We start from the raw sequence: 19,858 nt of genomic DNA on the forward strand, positions 1-19,858 counted from the left end.
GACTTCGGAACGTTCGTCAATCCAACTTTTACCCTTCCTTCCCATCCGTCTCTGCGATTCAGCAGGCTCTTCCACGTTTTGCACCCTAACTCCCCGCAACGAATTGCGGCAGATAATGGCAACAAACTACACCCTCATCACGCTGGCCATCATCGCCGGCTGCGGCGTCTGCGTCTTGCTCGGCTGGGCAGTGGCACATCAGTTCTTCCCCGACACCACCACGTCGAGTCGGCATCAGCACGAAGGCGGGATGGAGTTCGACCAGCAGCAGTATATGCGTGAGGTGCGGTTGCGGCATCATGAGGATTTGGCTGCTATGTTTGGGGGACGACGGGTTCTGGTGAGTACCATTTCATTGAGTTTGTCGTAAGCGGGGCGGGCATGGTTGCTGATGTGTGAGCGGGTTGCAGGATAACGCTCGGCGGGATGCGAAGTCGTGGTATGGTCGGGGTGCGGGACGGGGGTCTGAGGTCTCTGGTTGAGAGGCTCTGGGATGAGGGGTGCGTGTCCTTTGCTGTTGTTGCGGCGGGGTTGTGCATACGGTAGACTCGTCCAGGCGGGCGGTATGGTGGAAGGGCTATGGTTCATTAATGAAAGGACGACCGAGGTAATATGGTGCAAGTAACGTAGTGACGAGCATCCCGACGGGCTTTAAGGAGGTGGAGGTGAAGGTCGATCGGCGGGTTAAACAGCGCTCAGGCAACGTCGGTTCGATGGTAGCAGTGTAAAGCGCGCTCATATCGGATAATCCTGCACAACCTTCCTCAAACCACCTCTTTGCAGTCGATAGCGCGTCACCCGGACTTCAAACACACCCGTCACCTTATTAGCCAGAATCTCCACATTGTGCACTCGATTCGCCTCGGGGGGAAGTCGCGAATCGTCAACATCACATGCCGTGGTGCCCTCGCAGCTTTGGACAACATTAAGCTCCGGCTCCGGCAGGTCCAGGCCTTCCTCCTCGATCGCAACAATCCTCGCAGCCATCTGCCTCGTCGAATTAGCACCCCACATACACTCCTTCTTCGGCGCCCTTGCAAGCAGCCGCAACGCTTGTCGGCGTAGACTTGGGATGCGGCATTTAGTCGCGACGAAGTAAAGAGGCGGCACGATACCGACTTCGAAGGTGAAGACTGGTGGATCATCGTCGGGTCTAGATCCGAGTAATGTTTCGGCATGGTGCAGGATTTGCTGGAAGTGGTGGGTGTATTCGTCGAAGACCGTTTGGTTCAAGACGAGACGGGTCGTGAGCCAGATTTGGGAGATGTGGTAGTACATGAGGAGGTTGCTGGCTGCTTCTGTGTCTTGAGGGGTCGCGGAGGTGCGGGTCCAGTGGAGGGCGTCGTACCATTGGCCTAGGCGGTTTTCGAAGTATCTTTGTTTGTCTAGAAGAGCTGAGGGAGGTGCAGTAGGCATTGATAGAGGAGGAGATGAACCACTCAGTAATGGTGTGCTGGTGAATGCGAGATTCGGCGAAGTCGCTTGTTCAGGAGCGCTGACGGTGTCAACAATGACGCTTGCTTTACCGTGTAGGGGTAGCCACATCGAGGGCTGCTCATCTTTGCCATGGTGCTGAGCAGCGAGGCATGGTTCCTCTTCGCAGTCGCAGAACTGCGAGACAGACTCGTACATCAGCACATCTTTCGGCCCAAACAGCCGCGTGCGCCCCTTGTGACCCTTCTTTGACGGGCACGTTTCACCACCAAGGCCAGTCTCATTGTTATCCTTCGTAGCGCCATCTCCCGTCCGAAGGTTGACCGTAGCCGGCAGGACAGCCGCCCCAGTCTCCGACATCAAATCGCACATGACGCACTCACTCTCGGCATAAAGCTGTCCATCCAGTATCGAGGCCTTGTATACCGCAGCCGCTTTGATAAAGTCATGACTTTCCGCCATGAGACCGTAGATTGCAGTCCTCGCATCCATGGTGCTGGAAAAGACTCTGTGTTGGCCAATGACCACGAACTCGGCTGGAACTTCGACTGGATGTGGGATGCCGAATGCGCCGGCCAGGACATCAATGCGCGCCAACATGGGCTTGATGTGTCGGAAGATGGTATGCTCGTCGCCTATCAAAGTCATGTTCGCGAATTGCTTTAGCAGTTGGTTGCCCTTCGAGAGCAGGGCTAGGGCCGAGAAGATGTTGTCCCGGATTAGCTCAATACAGACGAAAAGCACGCAGCTCAGCAAGACAATCAGGGGCGATGCTGAAGCATCCTCTACTCTTCGTCGAACTTCGCTGATCGCGCGGTTGTACACTTGCAGAGCTTTGGCGTGATGCTCGTCCAGGTCGGAAGCGCTCTCGGTTGAGGTGATGGCACCCTTTTCCGGCTTGGCCGTGTGCTGTCGCACGCGGTGGAAGGATGTCAGATACTGTGGGTGCTCGTACAACGTCGAGATGGCCAGAACGCAGTCCAAGACCAGAGGTTCTGAGTGTGAGAGCTGCAGTAGGTAGCCGCACCAAAATGTCTTGTCGAAGCAGCCCGCCATACGTGGTGCGGAGAAGGAGACGAAGAAGTCGAACGTCCTGGTGTCATTCTCCCGCCCAGCCAGGAATTGCGTAGCTGTTGGACTGGCGACCAAGGCATTGCCAGAGCTCGATGATCTAGAGATGCGTTCGACGTAGCCTTCACATTTCCGACCTACGCTTGTACAGCGTCGGCATAGCGGTCGCTGCTCATCGCATTTCACGCGCCTCGCTTTACACGTAATGCAGCCTCCTCGACTCTTCCTGCTGCCCAGACGTCCATTACGCTGTCTCGCGTCCAGGAGATGGGCAGATGTAGCAGTATGCCAGTGGGGTAGTGCAGGCCTGCCGTCAGCCATGCTCGCACGCTACGTGGCCGTGCAAAGGCATACCGGCTAAGCTCCGCACGGCTACGGGAGGTCACAGGAGCACTTGCAGTCGGCGGTCTGCTCGGCAGGAGATCAACGACGCTGACTGTTCTGTACGAAGACTACATGTCCTCCGGGAACAGTAGTCCGAGACGAACGTTTTCAAAATTAGATACTGTAAGCAACTCTTCGGGACTGACAGCCAATACACGTTTCTAGCGGTACATCGTCAACCCCTCAACTATGCTCTCCTCCTGTCATTGCGAGATGGAAGTGTTTCTTCCCACCGTCCTGCTAGCTGCGTCCTCTACTATGCTGGAATCTGTTCCGCTTGTTGTCCTCGCCTCAGCTCATGTGGGTCCTCGGCAATCTAAGCGATGTCGATGCACGTCAGTCCTTGCTCCAGCTCGGAGATCTCACCGCTGGCGATAAATGTCCTGGAAGTCCGTAATGTTTATTGGTGACGGAGGTTACTGTGGCACAACAGTCCAGCAGTCTAGCAGTGCGGTTCCAGGTGGTGCTCCACGGACGGCGCCATCTATCGGCAGTCGACAGGACAGATACTGTGCCAATTCAGCCGTGTCAGATGTGCGCTAACGAACGATGAAGACGTCAGGCAAACGCAAGAGCCTGGAAAAACTGCAGGGGCGGCGGCAGAGCATGGCATTGCACATGTACTGGCACTTGCCGTATTGGAGCTATTGCGGATTACGAGAGTAGTAGTTGCGGATAGCTCCAATCAAGATGGCGGACCTTAGCGACCTCATGCTTGACCCGTCTGTATCTGTGTCAGTCCCCTTCCCGCTCACTGCCTCCTCTTCTCTTCCAAAGCAAGCGCTGTCGCCTTGTTCGCACCGGCATGATGACGACGACCAATCGACTACCGGCTGACACCCATATCCACAACCGCGAGGATGAGTGGAAGATTGAGCAAGGCCTACATGGTGCCGCACTGCCCATCCTAGACCAGTCCGGGCCCGAGAGCTACTTCATCAAGCCACTCGAGTATGTGCCGTTCAAGGATGAGAACGCGATCGCGTCGGTTGGCGACCGTGATATGCTGTTTCAAGATGAACCAAACTGGAAGGGCCATATCGAGTGGGAGAACTATCCGGAGAAGAAGGAGAAGGCGCACAAGATCTTAAGCTCGCAGAACGTGGGTTGACCAGCGTGTAGCCGGCTGAGTGACACGTCTAATCCCATATGTCTCACAGTTCCCACCGCCACCAGAGTACCAAATGGGCCCTATCCCAGGCGAGTAAACTAGCTTTAACCACGTGGGAGGCTCTACTGACAAGCACGCAAGGTACCAATCCCGTGCTCGAAGGCGTTCGCTGGAAACAGTGGCATTACGCAATCGGCGGCGCCCTTAAGACAGTACCCGAAGAGTCATGGGAAATCGTTCTGAAGGAAAAGCACCCGGAGATGCTCCACCTCCTCCAGTTTCCCTACAACGGCGAGTGTGAGTGCAATTGATCACGGCCGACCATATACAAGTCTGATGTTGTTCGGTCAGCGCCCAAACGCCTCACGACAGCGAAAGACATCACGCCGAACTCGCTTCACTTCGTCCGCAACCACGGTGGCATCCCGTACATTTCGCGCGACAAGTACAAACTGCAGCTCGACGGTCTTGTCAAGAACCCACGCACTTTCACACTGGATGAGCTAATGAACCCGGATGTCTTCCCGCGTATGGAGAAACTTGTTACCATCCAATGCTCTGGTACACGGCGTATCGAGCAGATTGTGTACAACGCAGGCGAGGGTGATGAGATGATTAATGCTCCATGGGCTGAGGGTAAGTTGCCAACCTACTCTACCGCTCTCCCACCACGTCGATCTAACATTCATCTAGGTGCCATCGGTACCGCCAAGTACGTCGGTATCAGCCTAAAAAAAGTCATCAAAGCCTGCGGCGGCCTTATCGAAGACGGCAAGCATCTGGAATTCTACGGCGCCGAAACCTACTTCAAGAAGAACAGCGCCATGAACTACGTAGTCAGCGTGCCCTGGTCGAAGGTGAAAGCCAATGAAGTCATGCTCGCGTGGGAGATGAACGGCGAGCCGCTCCCCAAGATCCACGGCTACCCTCTCCGCGTCGTCGTCATGGGCTACATCGGCGCCCGATCGGTCAAATGGCTCTACCGCATCAAAGCCATCAGCAACCCGTCTCTCGCTCCCGTCCAGTCACAAGAGTACCTCTACTTCAATCAACAAACCGGCAAGCACAACCAACGCATGACGGACGGTATTCAAATCCAAGAAATGCCCGTCAGCTCCGCCATCATGATGCCCTGGAACAAGCAGGTCATCATCCACAACGGCAGCATCCACTGCAAAGGCTGGGCCTACTCGGGCGGCGGCCGCTGGCCTGAACGCGTGGAAGTCTCCGCCGACGGCGGCTTCAACTGGTACGCCGTGCCCATGGACACTATGTCGCCGAAAGCACGCTTCGCCTGGCGAACCTGGGAGTTGGATCTCCCGTGTGAGGCAGAAGGCTGGATCGAGATTCTATGTCGATGCTGGGACAACGCGCTCAACACTCAGCCGCTTAATGTCCGTGCGGCGTGGAATTGGGGCTTGCATGTCACTTCTTCGGCGCACAGGATTAGTGTGTATAGTGTTAATAAGAAGAGGGAAGTTACGAGGAAACGGCTGGAGGAGTTTGAGTCGAGGGGTGTGCCGTTTGGCCCGCTTACGGTGCCGACGGAGTGGCAGGTGCAGAGTTGGGACGATTATCATGCGTACTGGAATAAGGCTGATCCGAGGGATGTGGATACCGAGTACCATGCGGAGGATCTGGAGGGTTGAGTGTGGTCTGCGACTCTGCTGGGCTGTTGGCGAGGATGTATATACGAGTCAGCGAGGTTTACGTCAAAGTCAAGTTGTATATGACTGTTGATTGTGTACGAGTTGAAAGGGCACATCTTCCTACTTCATGCCTAAGGCGCCAATCCATCGCGACGGCACCTCGGGGCGACGTCAGCGCGATGCCTCGACGCAACTGCTCGTGTGCTCTGGTCAACCATGTACAGATGACAGTCTAAAGCTCCGCGGACATGGCGGACGTCGCACTTTCGCAGCCTTCAGTGCAACCGGTGCGCCAATTGAACCTCATTCCCGTCGGCCTCAAAGAAGCAGCGCTCGACTCGCCCACTTTCCGCGCAACAGCCCTGCATTTCTCCGACCAGATCGACATTATCGAACGATGGCTCGACGGCTACGTCAAGGCGGCTTCCAAGCTGGTGGCGGAAGTCAGCAGTCTGGAGAGTCTGGTCAACACTTTTCTCAGCCAGAGCATGCCGCCCGCGCAGGTCAGCGAGGCCGCGCTGGATCATGACTACACTCTTCTGGCTATGCAACGCTACGGCGAGGGCGCGAGAGAGTTCTGGCAGACCACTTTGCGCGGCATCAAGCGGTATGATACCGCTGTTGTGGAGCCAATCAAGAGCTTCCTGAGTTCGGAGTTGAAGAACTTCAAGGATGCCAGACGAGCTTTGCAAGCCACGCAGAAGGAGTTCGATCATGTGGTTACGCGGTACCTGTCGCAGAGCAAGACGAAGGAGGCGAGTAGTCTGCGGGAGGATGCTTTTCAACTGCATGAAGCGCGGAAAGCATATCTGAAGGCTAGCATGGACTTCTGCATCGCCGCGCCGAATCTGCGCGCGAGCTTGGATAAGCTCATTGTCCGCATCTTCTCGGATCAGTGGCGGGAGATGCGTTCGAGCAGAGAAGCGAATGCCACGCTGTTCAACAAGTGGAGTGGAGAAATGGAGAGGGTGCGTGGTTGGAGTCGCGAGATGGAGAACAGTGAACGGGCGTTCAAGCGCGAACTGCTCGTTGCGCGAAAGCAGATCGAAGACACTGCGGAGTCCGTGAAGAGGCCAAGCAGAGAGCTCGATGATTACTCTGCATCTACCGTACCTTATCTAGGCACGGGCGCAAGCTCAGGTGCAACGCCGTCAACTCCGGCACGGCCTTCCTCGGGTATGACTGAGAAGCAAGGATGGCTTGTTATCAAGACCAGCATTGGCAAGCCCGCAAGGACCATGTGGAGCCGGAGATGGTTCTTCGTGAAGAATGGTATCTTCGGCTGGTTGATCCAAGGGTCGCGCTCTGGCGGGGTTGAGGAAAGCGAGCGCATAGGTGTGCTGCTTTGTTCCGTTCGACCTGCCGTACTCGAAGAACGCCGCTTCTGCTTTGAAGTTAAAACAAAGGACAGTAGTATCATATTACAAGCGGAGACGCAACAGGAGCTCACGGAGTGGATTAGTGCCTTCGAAGTAGCGAAGCGGAAGGCGCTCGAGGATCCCGCGAGTACCGATGCTAGCCCACAGGCGCCTGGCATTGACCCAGCATTTGCCATTACGCCACCCATTGCGCCCGAGTTCGCAGCCAAGCCTGGCGATGTGCACGCTGAAGACGCCGCAAGCGTCTCTGCGGCCGAGCGCGAGAATGCGTTAGCTCCCGTATCTACGCGTGCTAGCTTCGACGTGGGCGCCCCGTCCGGCGGTCGACGAGTGATGAGCGTGGACAAGGAAACCGAAGACAGAAGTGGCAAAGACCACGCAGCACGCATCATTCAGAAACTTGACCTTCATAAACGCGGAGGTAACACAAGCGCCCAACCCAGTTCAGGATCGTCGGCTGGCGGTATTGCCAGCCTCATCTCCGCGAGCCATAACATCCTACCCGTGGCCGGTGCGCCTCCGCTAGCTGGCGAAGCCAAGCAGCAACGAACGTTCAGCATGCCAGTATCGACGTTAGCACCGAGCACATTGGCGAACCCTCCAGCACCTACCAACCTTAGCCACACTGCTGTTGTAGTCAGTGGTGAGCGGGGTGTGAGTCTCAGTGGCAGAGGCGCAGACGGGAGTGGCATGCCGTCCGGCATCATGGCCAATCTCTGGGGCAGTAGCAACTGGGGCTATGTTAACCGACTTGGCGACGCCCCGAAAAGAGAGCCACAGCCCGCGGACAGCAGTGTGACACCTCGAGCTGTTTCTGTGTCTCAGGATGACTTAAGTATTATGGATGGCAGTAGCGACGTTGCCTCGTCTTCCAGCGTAATGTCGCCAGACGTGGAAGGCATCAGACACCGAAAGACACTCAGCACCGATTTTGCAGGCCTCACGAAGCCTACCAGAGCGGCTGAGAATGCTGACGAGTATCCGAATTACTACCCTCTTCCGCTCAAAGCGCAGCAAGCGCAGTTTAGGATGCTTTTCCCTTCCGTGCCAAGGTCGGAGAAGGTTGTGCTCGTGTTCAGGGCGACATGGAATCCGAACGACCAGCAGGAATTTCCTGGACGGGTGTACGTAACCACGAGGGAGGTATACTTCTACAGCAATCACCTCGGTCTGGTCTTGATCACTGGCGTAAGCTTGACAAGTATATCAGACGTTACCGCTGCACCGGGCCGCGACTGCGACTTCCTGTATCTGCACATGCAGGAGGGTAGCCAGCGAAATGCCGACGGGCCGAGTCGCGTAACCGTCAAGGTTTTCCTAGAGCCGCTCAAGTTGCTGCAGAGACGGCTCAATTGGTTGGTACATAATGCTAATTCTGACAAGCCAGTGGGTCTAGAGGAAGCGCTTAAGACGCTCCTGAAGATGGAGGTTGATGAGCCGCAGCGGAGTTCAAGCGTCGAGAGCTGGGAAGATGTCACGTATGACGCCGAAGAAGGCGCAACAGGTGGCGAAAGCCGTGGTGCCGGTCGCCGTGAGCGTAATGTCAAGGCTAGCTTGCGCATTGATGGCTCGCTCTACGGCGGTGGTGCAGCTGCCGCAAGGACGGGCAGGGAGATCCAGAAGTTCAAACTCCCTGGCCAACCCGTGATGTACGCTCCGCAGGGCATGCAAGCCAGCATCGCCCGAGACTTCAACGTTAGCGCCAAGGCGCTGTTTCACGTCATGTTTGGCGACAAAAGTGCGGTCTTCCAGCTGCTGTACTGCAACAGATGGGCGGACAGAATCACGCAGACGCCGTGGGTGAAGACACCCGGCGCAGGTGGACACTGGACCCGACAGTTCACGAGCCAGGAGACGCCGATGCAGGATACGCAATCTATTGACATCCTCAACGACCACTTATGCTACGTTGTTACGAACACGAAACGGCCGTTTAAACTACCGTATGCCTCACGATCGGTACCTATCACGAAGATTGTCATCACACACACCGCCAAGTCGCGATCCAAACTTGCTATCTTCCAGGCGATCAATTGGAGCAAGCCGCCGCGGTGGCAGTACGTCCGCGGGCTCATAGAGAAGCAGGCTCTTAACAGTCTGGAAGCAGACGCCTTGGACTTGATAACCGTCGCCATGGATCAGACGGCCAAGTTGGGCAACCACAGCAAGACGAATCGGGCTATTGAGATCTTCGGTGGGATTGGCGGTCAAACTACCGTGCCTCAACTAGACACGGCCGCTATATCTAACCTCGGCGGCACAGTCGTGACGGGACGAATCAAGCAGCAAAAGCCAATGTCGATGATGGGGATGGTGTTTGATGATGCCCTACATCGCCTCTTTCGGATGCTGGGCTGGGTTGTGGATGTTGTCATCGCGGTATCCAAGGCCGCGCTGAGTCTGTGCACCGCGCATTCGCTGCTTGTGGCGTTGTTGGCACTGAGTGCAGTCTACAACCTATTCTTCGGTTATCGTGACTCGACGGTTTGGTGGCGTGAGCGCAGTGCCGGTCACTTTATGGCGAGGTTGGGCGTGCGACCCGAGCCTACTATCAGTCGAGCGATCTACCTGCACGACATCGATCAGCTAGTCGCACCCCCAGCTGTTGAGAATCTGACAATGGCGTCTCTCACGCCTGTGGAGCTGAGAGGCGACGTGAAGACGTGCAGGACGACGTTCTCGGAGCAGCTCACCACTTCCACCTCGGTGGCATCGACCGGCTTGAACACCGGCGCTAGGCTCCAGCGCACTCGCGACTCTTTGGCGAAGTACCGCTACGACCTGCTTGTTGCCCTCAAGATGGTCAACAGGATCGAGCGGGATGCCGTGAGTGCGGAATGGGAGGATTGGGTCCGAGGTGAGGAGCTAAAGTGCTCGAGAGTGGAACGCATGCTGCAACGAAAGAAAGGTCGTAAAGACCAGAAGGGAGATGATAGTGGCGCCGGTGAGCTGGGCGATGACTTCGCCAGTTATTGTAGCAGCTGTCGGAATGAGTTGGCAGGGTTGGGCAATGGGATGGCGAGTTTTATTTAAATCATTGCTGAGCGTGACCTTAGATACCCAGCTTGCAATAACATGACTATATCAAGGAACAGCGGGCCTTGACAATGTCCTCTACTTCACTCTCACCGAAGGCCTGGACTCCCAGCAACGCATTGTCGTTGATCTCGCTGAAGTTGTTGCCAACGTCTTTGCCGAAGGCTGCGCGCCTGATCATTGGGATCGCCCAGGCCATGAAGTTCGTAGGATCTTCATTCAAAGCTCGGTAAGCCTGGTCTTCGACTTCCTCACCATTGACCGTGCGTATTTTCCACTCCGCAGCACCAGCGCCTGCGTGCTTCTGCGCCATGCCCAAGAGCTGCTCCATCGTTACACCTGCACCGTGGATTCTGACGCCGCGGTTCTTCGTTTGGTCTGGGTTGCGAAGGACTCCAAGTACACCCTGCCCGACAACATCTAAGGGAGTGACGGTGAAGACGGTGTTGCCGCCGTCGAAGAGGTCAGCAGATTCATTCTTGACATCCAGTATAAACCCCGTCTCCAGGCCCCAGTCGAGGAAAGCGTTGTTGTTGACAAACGTATAGCTGGTTTGTGTACCTTGGCTTACCTTCTGAAGATGGTTTCGCACGTCGACTTTAACCTTATATGCAGGCAGAGTGTTGTTGTATGGATAGTCAGTATCACAGCCAAACTCGCTAGGAATGATACGCTGAACGCCGGCCGCAATCGCTGCATCAATGAGAGTGATCTGGGAGCTCAGTGCTGCCGAGCCGAGGGTAGAGACAACAGCGTCTTGGCCAGACAGAGCATTGCGGAGGGAGTGTACACTTCCACAATCCACCTGCGCTACCTTGACGTTGGACGGCAGGATGGGGGAGGCGTTGCGACTGCGGGCAGTGACGGTGAAGCCGGCGGCGAAGAGTTGTTTGACTACCGGTGCTCCACGGGATCCGGTGGCGCCTGCTACAGCGAATTTGGTGAATGGGGAGGTCATGTCTGCGAGTGACTCTTGGCTCAACGGTCACCGACGACAGAACGTGAACGGAACGATTCGGAGACGGTTGGTATCCTACACTGAGCTGTGGTGTTCCAACTCATTGAGACGGCGATGGGACTCTTATAGTCTCTCACATTTTGGTACCGGCACATCTTCATGGCCTAAACACGGGAGCGGATTCTGTTTCGTTGGCGTAGTAGAGTGCAGCGCCTCTGAAGTCAGTTTGCACCTCATTAAGGATTACTAAAGTCACTAATGGAGCTCGTTATGGTTTAGTTTACGTCGCGAATGCCATAAGCGCGCCGTCTATGTTGTTTCGGTAGAGCACTTCTTACGTGACACACTGTCCATTCCTTGTCAACAGTAACGCTATGTTACATTGTCATACAGCTGCTCCTTGGGCCTTTTGTTGAGACCAATGATTCTGGAAGTCGGCGGACTACGTCGCCCTAACGCCATAGCTCAGGCGTGACTACTGATTTTGAACACGAGAACCAACTCTGCTCGACCGACGGAATGAGATAGAACTTGCATTGCGAACCGAACCTTTCGGACTCATTTCGTCGGATTCTGCGTAACCCCGTGAATCTGAGTGCGACCTCCACCATGAATCACCACAACGCGACCACGCTAACCATTCAACCTCTCTTCTTCGGCATAGCCAAAGCGTTCAGCCTCGCCTGGCTGATCGTAGCTGGCTTCTTATCCTTAGGAGGCGCCAAGGTCTTAGCGCCCTTCGGCTTCACCCCCAGTGTAGTCCGACGGGCAACACTAGACTTGGTGGGTGACGGCGTCGGCTCAGCTGGGTTCGCCTTTGTACGCTTCGTAGGCCGCTCCTCAACTTCGGTCGACGTGCCTACTGGCTCAGCGTTCTCTTTGCCTACTTCGGGGATAGCAGTAGCAGACTGAACTGCTGCTTCCTCATTCTCGAATTCGAACTTGCGCTTCTTGCTGCCTTGGACGGGCTGCGAGGTGAGGTTGACGAAGTCAGAGGAGACGTGACGAATAGTCGACGGCCGCTTGCCCTTGGCTAACTCTGACGGAGCACCTGGACCAAAGACAACGCCGTGGTCATCCGCGCGGAATGTGAACTCGCCAGGTGCAATGGTCTGACGACGCTTTTGCGGAGAGGGCGAGACAGGGTCGAGACTGTTTGGTAGAGATGGGTAGTTAACCTGCATCTTGTCCTTATCTGCGATCTTGGCGCTGTCGGCAGGCGAAGGCGATGGAGTTTTAGAAGGTGTGCTAGAAGCTTCCTGCTGGGCCTTTTGGCCCGCTTCCCAGCGCTCTTTAGTGGAAGAGGTGAAGTCAACGCGCTTATGCCCTGTAGCAGTAGTTACAGCGTGGCTGTCATGGACTGTGCTTTCAATAACTTTGCTTTTTGGTGGCGTTGCGAAATGCGTGCCTGCCGCTACCTTCGCCGGATCATCGGAGTAAAGGCGATGCGGGGAGCGCAAGATGGACTTCATCGGAGAAGCGCGAAGAAGGTTGAAGCGACCCATGATGCCCATGCCAAGCGACTTGCCTGGCGAAGTAGAGACTTGAGTGGTAGTCGGGTTTGTCGGCAAAGCAATCTTAGATGGAGACCGTGCGAGCAACAGGACCGATGGTTGTTGCTCGCTCTCAGCGTCTACGTTGACGCTCTTAGCTGTCGATGACTTGAGCGGTAAACGTGCTAGAAGCGGCGTTTCTGAGCTCCGTGATGCCAATGATTCGTCAGTCAACTCAGCCTGCTGCTTCCGCGGCGAAGGCTTGAGCGGAGACCATCTGAAGAACGGCGCCTGATCCGTAGTAGCCTTCTCCACATTGGCTTCTGCGAAGAGTGTAGCCTTGGACGGCGACCGAGCAAGCAGTGGAACAGAGCTGTCGACTTCCTTCAGCTTCTGTGTTGCTGGCGTAGATGGCTTTGGAGGAGAAGCGACCAACGCCGAAGCCGGTATCTTCGAGGTCGACTTGACACTTACAGCACGACTCAGCAATGCTTGTGTTGGAGTGGTGACAGTCGAAACATGCGGGTTGCTTCTTTGGCAATGCAGCGCCTGTGGTTGCTTCGGCGTGGCCGGATCAGGCTCCTTGTCTTCGCTAGAGTGCTGACGTGCCGCTGAAACATAATCATCGACTGCTGTTCGCTTGTGACGCTTTGATGGTGAGGACGGTTCGGTATCCGTGCCGGACGTGAGGATATGGGATGACGCAGGACGAGGGAGACCGCTCGTTGATGGAATGAGTGCAGCTTTCGAGGGGCTTTGCTGCGCTGCCGTGGAGACCTTCGAGATCGGCTCGTCCAGACGTGCCTTCGATGGGCTACGCTTGAGTGACTTGGTGACCGCACCTCCACGGCTAAGCTGCGGTTTCGGCGTGGGGATAGTTGTGGCCGGAGCTGCGGTGGCCCTGAGTGCTGAAGCGTGGCTTGCGATAGAATCCATCTTTTCAAACTCAGCATTATGGGCCTCGCTGAACCTGCCCTTCTTGCCCTTCGCTGCTGCAATCTTGCGATCTGATGCTTCCACATCCTTCTCCGCGGCTTCCTTGCCGGCCAGCATCTGTTGCCTGATGCGGGCGGCTTCCTCACGCTTCTCCTCCATGAGCTGCTTTGCTTCTGGACTAAGCTCTAGCGAGTGCTCTCGACGGAAGGTGAACTGGAACGTTGGCGTCTGAGCCTCATTCGCACTCTGAACGTTGGTCCTGGACGGTGTCGCTTGTAGCGTGGCGATACGGCTGTGTTGTTGCTTCGGAGGCGCGGTGTGCGGAGCCATATGCATGAATCCGAGATGGCGTGCTTCGTCCAGCACTTTAGCAGTTGTGTTATGATGCTTTTGTGGGTGCATCTCCTCGTCGCTTGGCTTGACTGGGGTTACATCCTTCGGTGTGACTGCAACTCTGGTCGCGAGCCGCTTCGCTGGCCTTGTTGGAGTGCCATCTGCGGGCGGCGAGAGAGAACGCGGGAAGGCGCCAGGCATCTCATCATGCTCCTCAACAGAGGTGAGCTTAGTTGGGACAGTGCGCGGAGTATGAGCGGTAGTCGCATCATGAGATAGTGACACTCGCTTCGGGGTGGAAGAGTTTCTGCTGCGCAAGCGAGCAGACGACCGCCTTGCCATAGTGGCCTTGACGGTCTGAGACTGACGGTGCCGGTAAGACGTAGACGATATGTGGTTGGACCGGGATGTCCGCGATTGGGTACGTGAAGAATGCACGTTTGCTGGCAAATGTGGTTCGTGCTGATGCGAAGCTCAACTTGAGGGCGTGACGCAACACAACAACAATCGGTTGTCAAGGGATACCGGCTACCGGCTCCGACTCGACTCTTTGACTCGGCCACCAAGACTCGCTTGCGTGTCATGTATTGAGGTGATATCGCGCAATGTCAGGGGAGCGGTAGGATACTCTTTTTAATTTCCTCTCGCCTCGAACCCTCTAACCACGCGTTTCTTTGCGTTTTGTAGAGTGATCCTGCCCTTACCTCTACATCGCTGCCAGACCAGGATTTTAAATCATGAACGGCGACATTCGCCAGCGAGGCGCCAATGGCTCCCTTCCAGAGATAGCCAACGGCGCGATCGAGAAGCATGCCAGTGGTCCAACCTTAGCTGGGAAGAACGACATTGCCACGACGAACCATGAGGAAGCAAAGTCATCCTCGAACTTTGTCAACCTCTTAATATGTGCCGGTGGAATTTATGCTTCGTTGTACGTCTGAGTACTTACTCCTTATGGGTTCCGCTAGACTGACATGACAATTGAAGTCTCACTTGGGGCGTTCTTCAAGAACGGATAACAACCACCAACTACGGCACCGAGACCAGCCGTGAAGTGTTCAAGTACCCCGTGGTGATGAATACCGTGCAGTCTGCTTTTGCCGCTACGCTTGGGTATATCTACGTTCTCTTGACCAGGAAGCATCCCGGCGACTTACCTGTCTACCCTTCCCGAGCGATTGTGTACCCGCTGGCGCTGGTCGCCTGTATGTCTGCGATCTCATCACCCCTGGGATACGCCAGCCTCCAGCATGTCGATTATATCACATTCATCCTTGCCAAATCATGCAAGCTCCTACCGATCATGCTCCTACACGTAACGCTGTACGGAAGACGATACCCATTCTACAAGTACGCCGTGGTAGCGCTGGTCACGACCGGCGTCGCAATCTTCACTCTGCATCAGTCTTCCAGGAGCAAGAAGAAGCGTGGCGCAGGAGGCAACTCGAGCTACGGTTTGTTGTTACTATGCGTCAACCTCCTTTTCGACGGGCTGGTGAATAGCACGCAAGACGACATCAATGTGCGCTTCAAAGGGTACAAGGGCCAACAGATGATGTGTGCTCTTAACATCATGTCGACATCCATTACCGCCACCTACCTGTTGCTCAGCCCGTATATAGCACAGACTGGCATCGGACATTACGTTGGCATGGACCTTGCAAAATCCGCTGGCGAGCTGCAGGATGCTCTTGCGTTTATCCAGCGGCATCCAACTGTTGGCTGGGATATCCTGGGCTTCGCTTTCTGCGGAGCTATGGGACAGCTTTTCATCTGTGAGTCCAGCTTCTAGAAGCTTCATGAAGCATGATTGCTGACCGTGATATTAGTCCGCACACTTTCCATCTTTGGCAGTCTCCTCCTCGTCACGGTGACTGTTACGCGGAAGATGCTTACCATGATCATTTCCGTCCTATGGTTCGGGCACAGTCTGAGCGGTATGCAATGGCTCGGAGTGGCTCTGGTGTTCGGCGGCATTGGTATTGAGGCGCAGCTTAACAAGCGCGAGAAGCAAGCGAAAGAGAAAGCGAAGCTGAATAACGCGAAAAGGCAGACCTAGTTTGCTAGGAGCGTCATGTACAGATACGCAACTCAATAACTAAGCTAGAAGCTACTAGAAGTTTCTCGCTACAAGTGTCAATAGTGTCCTAACTATCGGCCGTAACGATGTTTGTATGATATGTCCGAGATACTAATTCGTGGTCGTAAATAGTCTGCGTTTCCGCCTTCGCTCCACCACCAGTCTCTGCCTCAGGGACTGGGCGAATCACTTCTGGTACTTCTCAAGGTACGACGGCAGGAAGTCTTCAGTGCCGTCCTCATATGCGCGCTTGGCAGGCTCCCGTACGGTAACGTCAGCAATTGCAGCGCCAATATATGCAGCGAGGTCCATGACTTACCAAGTCCATGCTATGCGTGTCACTGAAACGGCAATGGTCGAGCCTGCAGCCACTTCCAAACTTGCAATGGTGTCCCTGAAGGCAGTTAATGTCGCGGCAAGCATACTGATTCGGACACTTCAGGCTTCTCGCCTTATGCCTGAGTATCAAAAGCTCGCCTGGCGACAGGCGATCGCCATGCGCGTGCTTGCAGTTCTCGCCTGACTTGCATTTGCCGGTTAGATGGTAACTATTACAGCAATTGCCTTGAGCGTTCACGCGATCTGCAAAGCGTTTGAACGCAGCAGGGTCTTTCTCCGGCAAAGGTGGATCAAGTCGCTCGCCGTGAACATTGAGCGTCATGTGCTTCTTGGCCGGCGTCTTCCTTGGCGCTATGCTGATGTTCTTCGCCGCTGGCTCGGCGTTGCCGATGACCGCCCAAGTATTGGAGGCACCTGGGTCAACGGATGGACTCGGGCTAGGCATTGGCGCGGTGGTCTTCGCCGTGCTTTGCGGAACAAAAGATGCGGTTGCAGCACTCATTGACTGCTGGGAGCGGATGGGAACGTTTGCCGTGATGGTCGGAGATGGCGAGGCGAAACTATTTGGCATTATAACAGGTTTGGCGGGAAGATTCTCGCCACGGAAGACACGCGGGCAACGCAGTTGCTTTAGCCCAAGCTGCGTGAAGCCAGGCGCTGCCGGTAAAGTTTCTAATAAAGTGAGTTTCGACGCCGTGTTCGAATCCAGTCTATATGGCTCCAAGACGGGCAGATACCCATTGTCGTGACAAGGTCCAAAGAAGACGTGCTTGCACTGCGCATTCGGCAAGAACAGGCGGAGCGTCTCCCGGACCTTGTGGTCTGCGCGCTCCTTGCCACTACCCACGTCGATAAACGTGAAGAGCGGCTGCGCAAGACTGAAGGCTCGTCCGAAGCCTGTAAGTTCGTTGGGATTTGCAATGATGCCGCAGGCTTGAAGCTTGGTGCCAAGGCCTTGGATGTTAAGGACGATATAAACTACGATCGACCAGTCGGATACATTAGCTTCTGGATAAAGGCTCAAAAGGTTGTTACGCAGAGCGGTGTAGAGTTGGTGAGCTGCATCTGCGCCCCCCTCTTTGCCTTGAGCATAAAGATAATCATTGAACTGGCAGAGTGGTCAGCCAACAATGTTTACGGTGTCCTGCGGGGATGTACGTACGACAGCGCCGTCTCCGTCCAGTATAGCGACGGCAAAATTATTAGAACCCTTTGGGCTTGTTAGCCAGAACTTCCGGCCATGAGGGTGTGGAAAGACGTACAGAAGCTTGCTTCTGCTCATTAAACGCCGCTTCAGTCGACCTAGCCTTGCTCTGCCACATACGGCGCGACTCGATCTCATTATTGTAATCGTCACACTTCTCATTGTACTTTAGCTGTAACTCCTCGTAGTTGCGTAAGATTTCGGCAATCATGGAATCGCGCTCTTCGTCCGACTTGCGAAAGGCCTTCAGGCGGTCAGCGTACGGCATGATCGCAGTACTGTGTCCGTTCATGTTAGCAATATAGGCCGTAGCTCGCGAGCAGAGCTCCAAATGTGGCCTTATAAAGGTCTCTATAGCTTGCTGCAGCAGTGCAGCACAAGAGTAAATGCTCGCTTGTAGGAGCAATCAGACATTGTGAGACAAACGCACATCCAGATGCAACTCTTAAGCGCTGGTGGCGGAGGCGCGGCGAGAACGCGCCGTAGCCAGCGCGATATCGCGTGTCGACCATACGAAATCATGGGCCTGCGTTTTACATTGCATGACTGTAACAGGTTCCGTACGTACACACAGTGCGAAGTAGCATATCTGGCCTTTCTACAGGTGATCCTGCTGCAGTTTGAAGACTACATGAAGTGTCTCTTAGCGTGACTACTAGCCGACCTTGTGACAACGATGAGCATGCTGTAACAGCTCCTAACGCCCGCTCGAACCAACCTTGCGTACTACTCCACGGTGAGTTTGAGACGTCCCGACATGGCAGTGCTAGAAGGAGGGCTCCTAGTACTCCGGTGCACCAGCCGCGGGCTGCCCATTCTCATCCGCGCCGCCCTGGTCCTCCGTCGCAGCCTGCTGTTGGTCCTGCATTTGACGGTAAGCCTGAGCCTGTGCCGCCTTCTGGCCGTAGTCCTCAGATCGTGGTGCCATGATGGGTTGCTCCTCCTTCGGCTCGATGATGGTGACGGAGTCGGGCAGACCCTTGCCGCCAGCCTTCTCGCCAGCGGGGTCTGAAGGGGACGAAGACGCACGCATGATCTTGACCTTGATGCCGAGCACACCTTGACGGAGAAGCACGTGGCGAGTAGCGTGGTCAATGAAGTCGACCGCAGGTTGGCCGGAGTGGATCATGAAGCCGTCGGTGAACTTCATGGACTTGGCACGGGCGGCGCGAAGCTTGCCGGATACGACGACTTCGCAGCCCTTGGCGCCGGACTCCATGATGAAGCGCAGCACACCGTAGCAGGCACGACGAACGGCGAGACCGTTGAGAAGCTTGTAGCGAAGAGATTCGCACTGGGCGACAGCGGAGAGACCACGGGACTGAACCTTTGCAGCGTAGAGAGAGACTGACTCCGGGGGAAAGCGGAAACGGTGGGTGATAAGGCTTGTGAGCTGTAATGGTCAGTCAGAGCTGCGAGGTTCGTCATGAGGCTGTAACGTACCTCACGGATTCTTCTCCCCTGCTCGCCCAAGACTTCCTGAGTGTGCGTAGCGCGGATGATGATGTCGGTGACAGTGGGCGTGACGCGGACTTCGACACCAGAGTAGCCCTCCTCAGCAAGCTCGCGCTGGAAGAACTCGTTGAGCTCGGCGTAGAAGACACCGTCGGCAACGAACTTGCGGCGCTTGGAGACGTTCACGCCGCTCATTGCCTGAGCAGGAGCCTCAGCTTTCTGCATGATTGCGATATCTCTTGACTCTCCGAGGGGCTGAAAAGAATCCTGTATATGACAGCGTTAGTGACTGGACGTTACGTGGATGCGCTGTAACAGAGCTGCCAATTCCGTTGTTGCCAGTATCGTTGCTCGCCCATTCTACTATGTGTGCTCGTTGCTGTCACTCGCAACGCCTCTTTAGTGCTCGCACCCTCACGTCGGAACGCTTAAATGCTTCGAGTGTTGTCGGCGCCGCTGTATGCTACAAGTCTGCATCGATACGGCAAGCATCGCCTGAAGCTAGAATATGCGCTTCTACACGCGCGAAGGAGAGTCTTACCTGGACTGTTGGTTCGGTGCAGGTTGTGTTTGCGAGGTCAGTGTACGCTTGAGGCGCACACTCAATGCAGTCGTCGTTAGGTGTGCTAAGGTTCAAGTCTTGGCATAGCATTTGTGGGCGTGCGAGCGGACGCTTTCCGCGCAATGCTTGGCGCCAAACTGTCTGCTTCGTGTAAAGCAACATTTACACTTAGTTGGCTTCCCGACAGTACATGCGCCATGAAATAAACGCTCAGCCGTACTTCATTCGACCATTCCAGTGGACTCAGCGAAATTCAGCGCGAGCCCATCCGCAAGGCGAAGAGGTCTTCAGCGTACAGCTAGTCTTTTGCGTGGAATGGAAGGTGCAAGGCAGTGTGAGACAACGCTGGCAAAGAATCCGAATACCATGAATTCTCTCATTCATGATCGAGTATCATTGCTCTAACCAAAGAGGTTGTCGCTCTTACTAGCGCA

The 19,858-nt window shown here is 55.3% G+C and overlaps 10 protein-coding genes across 10 annotated transcripts; 5 read left to right on the forward strand and 5 right to left on the reverse strand.

Moving 5' to 3' along the window:
• Nucleotides 1-115: 115 nt before the first annotated feature.
• On the forward strand, nt 116-482 carry BAUCODRAFT_144143 (uncharacterized protein; the record flags this gene model as incomplete). The annotated part of the gene is made up of 2 exons (XM_007673473.1): nt 116-340; nt 411-482. 2 exons carry the CDS (start codon nt 116-118, stop codon nt 480-482), a joined length of 297 nt encoding a protein of 98 aa, XP_007671663.1.
• Nucleotides 483-552: 70 nt separating this feature from the next.
• BAUCODRAFT_170444 (uncharacterized protein) lies at nt 553-3,260 on the reverse strand. Its single transcript, XM_007673474.1, has one exon. It carries the CDS (start codon nt 2,824-2,826, stop codon nt 736-738), a length of 2,091 nt encoding a protein of 696 aa, XP_007671664.1. The 5' UTR covers nt 2,827-3,260; the 3' UTR covers nt 553-735.
• A 221-nt stretch (nt 3,261-3,481) lies between these two features.
• Nucleotides 3,482-5,678, forward strand: BAUCODRAFT_170332 (uncharacterized protein). Its single transcript, XM_007673475.1, has 5 exons — nt 3,482-3,991; nt 4,050-4,089; nt 4,142-4,297; nt 4,352-4,636; nt 4,694-5,678. The coding sequence occupies exons 1-5, from the start codon at nt 3,695-3,697 to the stop codon at nt 5,647-5,649; spliced, it is 1,734 nt and encodes a 577-aa protein (XP_007671665.1). The 5' UTR covers nt 3,482-3,694; the 3' UTR covers nt 5,650-5,678.
• A 174-nt stretch (nt 5,679-5,852) lies between these two features.
• On the forward strand, nt 5,853-10,132 carry BAUCODRAFT_28837 (uncharacterized protein). The gene has a single exon (XM_007673476.1). The coding sequence runs from the start codon at nt 5,898-5,900 to the stop codon at nt 10,059-10,061; it is 4,164 nt and encodes a 1,387-aa protein (XP_007671666.1). The 5' UTR covers nt 5,853-5,897; the 3' UTR covers nt 10,062-10,132.
• Nucleotides 10,085-11,343, reverse strand: BAUCODRAFT_171177 (uncharacterized protein). Its single transcript, XM_007673477.1, has one exon. The coding sequence runs from the start codon at nt 11,020-11,022 to the stop codon at nt 10,108-10,110; it is 915 nt and encodes a 304-aa protein (XP_007671667.1). The 5' UTR covers nt 11,023-11,343; the 3' UTR covers nt 10,085-10,107.
• BAUCODRAFT_170609 (uncharacterized protein) lies at nt 11,343-14,357 on the reverse strand. Its single transcript, XM_007673478.1, has one exon. The coding sequence runs from the start codon at nt 14,124-14,126 to the stop codon at nt 11,664-11,666; it is 2,463 nt and encodes an 820-aa protein (XP_007671668.1). The 5' UTR covers nt 14,127-14,357; the 3' UTR covers nt 11,343-11,663.
• A 164-nt stretch (nt 14,358-14,521) lies between these two features.
• BAUCODRAFT_61426 (uncharacterized protein) lies at nt 14,522-15,843 on the forward strand (the record flags this gene model as incomplete). Its single annotated transcript, XM_007673479.1, has 3 exons — nt 14,522-14,715; nt 14,772-15,559; nt 15,614-15,843. 3 exons carry the CDS (start codon nt 14,522-14,524, stop codon nt 15,841-15,843), a joined length of 1,212 nt encoding a protein of 403 aa, XP_007671669.1.
• Nucleotides 15,844-16,050: 207 nt separating this feature from the next.
• BAUCODRAFT_20579 (uncharacterized protein) lies at nt 16,051-17,699 on the reverse strand (the record flags this gene model as incomplete). The annotated part of the gene is made up of 4 exons (XM_007673480.1): nt 16,051-16,122; nt 16,184-17,311; nt 17,366-17,413; nt 17,466-17,699. 4 exons carry the CDS (start codon nt 17,697-17,699, stop codon nt 16,051-16,053), a joined length of 1,482 nt encoding a protein of 493 aa, XP_007671670.1.
• Nucleotides 17,700-18,058: 359 nt separating this feature from the next.
• Nucleotides 18,059-19,475, reverse strand: BAUCODRAFT_99745 (uncharacterized protein). The gene is made up of 2 exons (XM_007673481.1): nt 18,851-19,475; nt 18,059-18,800 (listed from the first exon to the last, which is right to left on the reverse strand). Exons 1-2 carry the CDS (start codon nt 19,085-19,087, stop codon nt 18,189-18,191), a joined length of 849 nt encoding a protein of 282 aa, XP_007671671.1. The 5' UTR covers nt 19,088-19,475; the 3' UTR covers nt 18,059-18,188.
• An 11-nt stretch (nt 19,476-19,486) lies between these two features.
• Nucleotides 19,487-19,847, forward strand: BAUCODRAFT_171414 (uncharacterized protein). The gene has a single exon (XM_007673482.1). It carries the CDS (start codon nt 19,615-19,617, stop codon nt 19,792-19,794), a length of 180 nt encoding a protein of 59 aa, XP_007671672.1. The 5' UTR covers nt 19,487-19,614; the 3' UTR covers nt 19,795-19,847.
• The last annotated feature ends 11 nt before the right edge of the window (nt 19,848-19,858 follow it).

Source organism: Baudoinia panamericana (genome assembly GCF_000338955.1).
Source record: "Baudoinia panamericana UAMH 10762 unplaced genomic scaffold BAUCOscaffold_1, whole genome shotgun sequence".
Classification (NCBI taxonomy): Eukaryota; Fungi; Ascomycota; class Dothideomycetes; order Mycosphaerellales; family Teratosphaeriaceae; genus Baudoinia; species Baudoinia panamericana.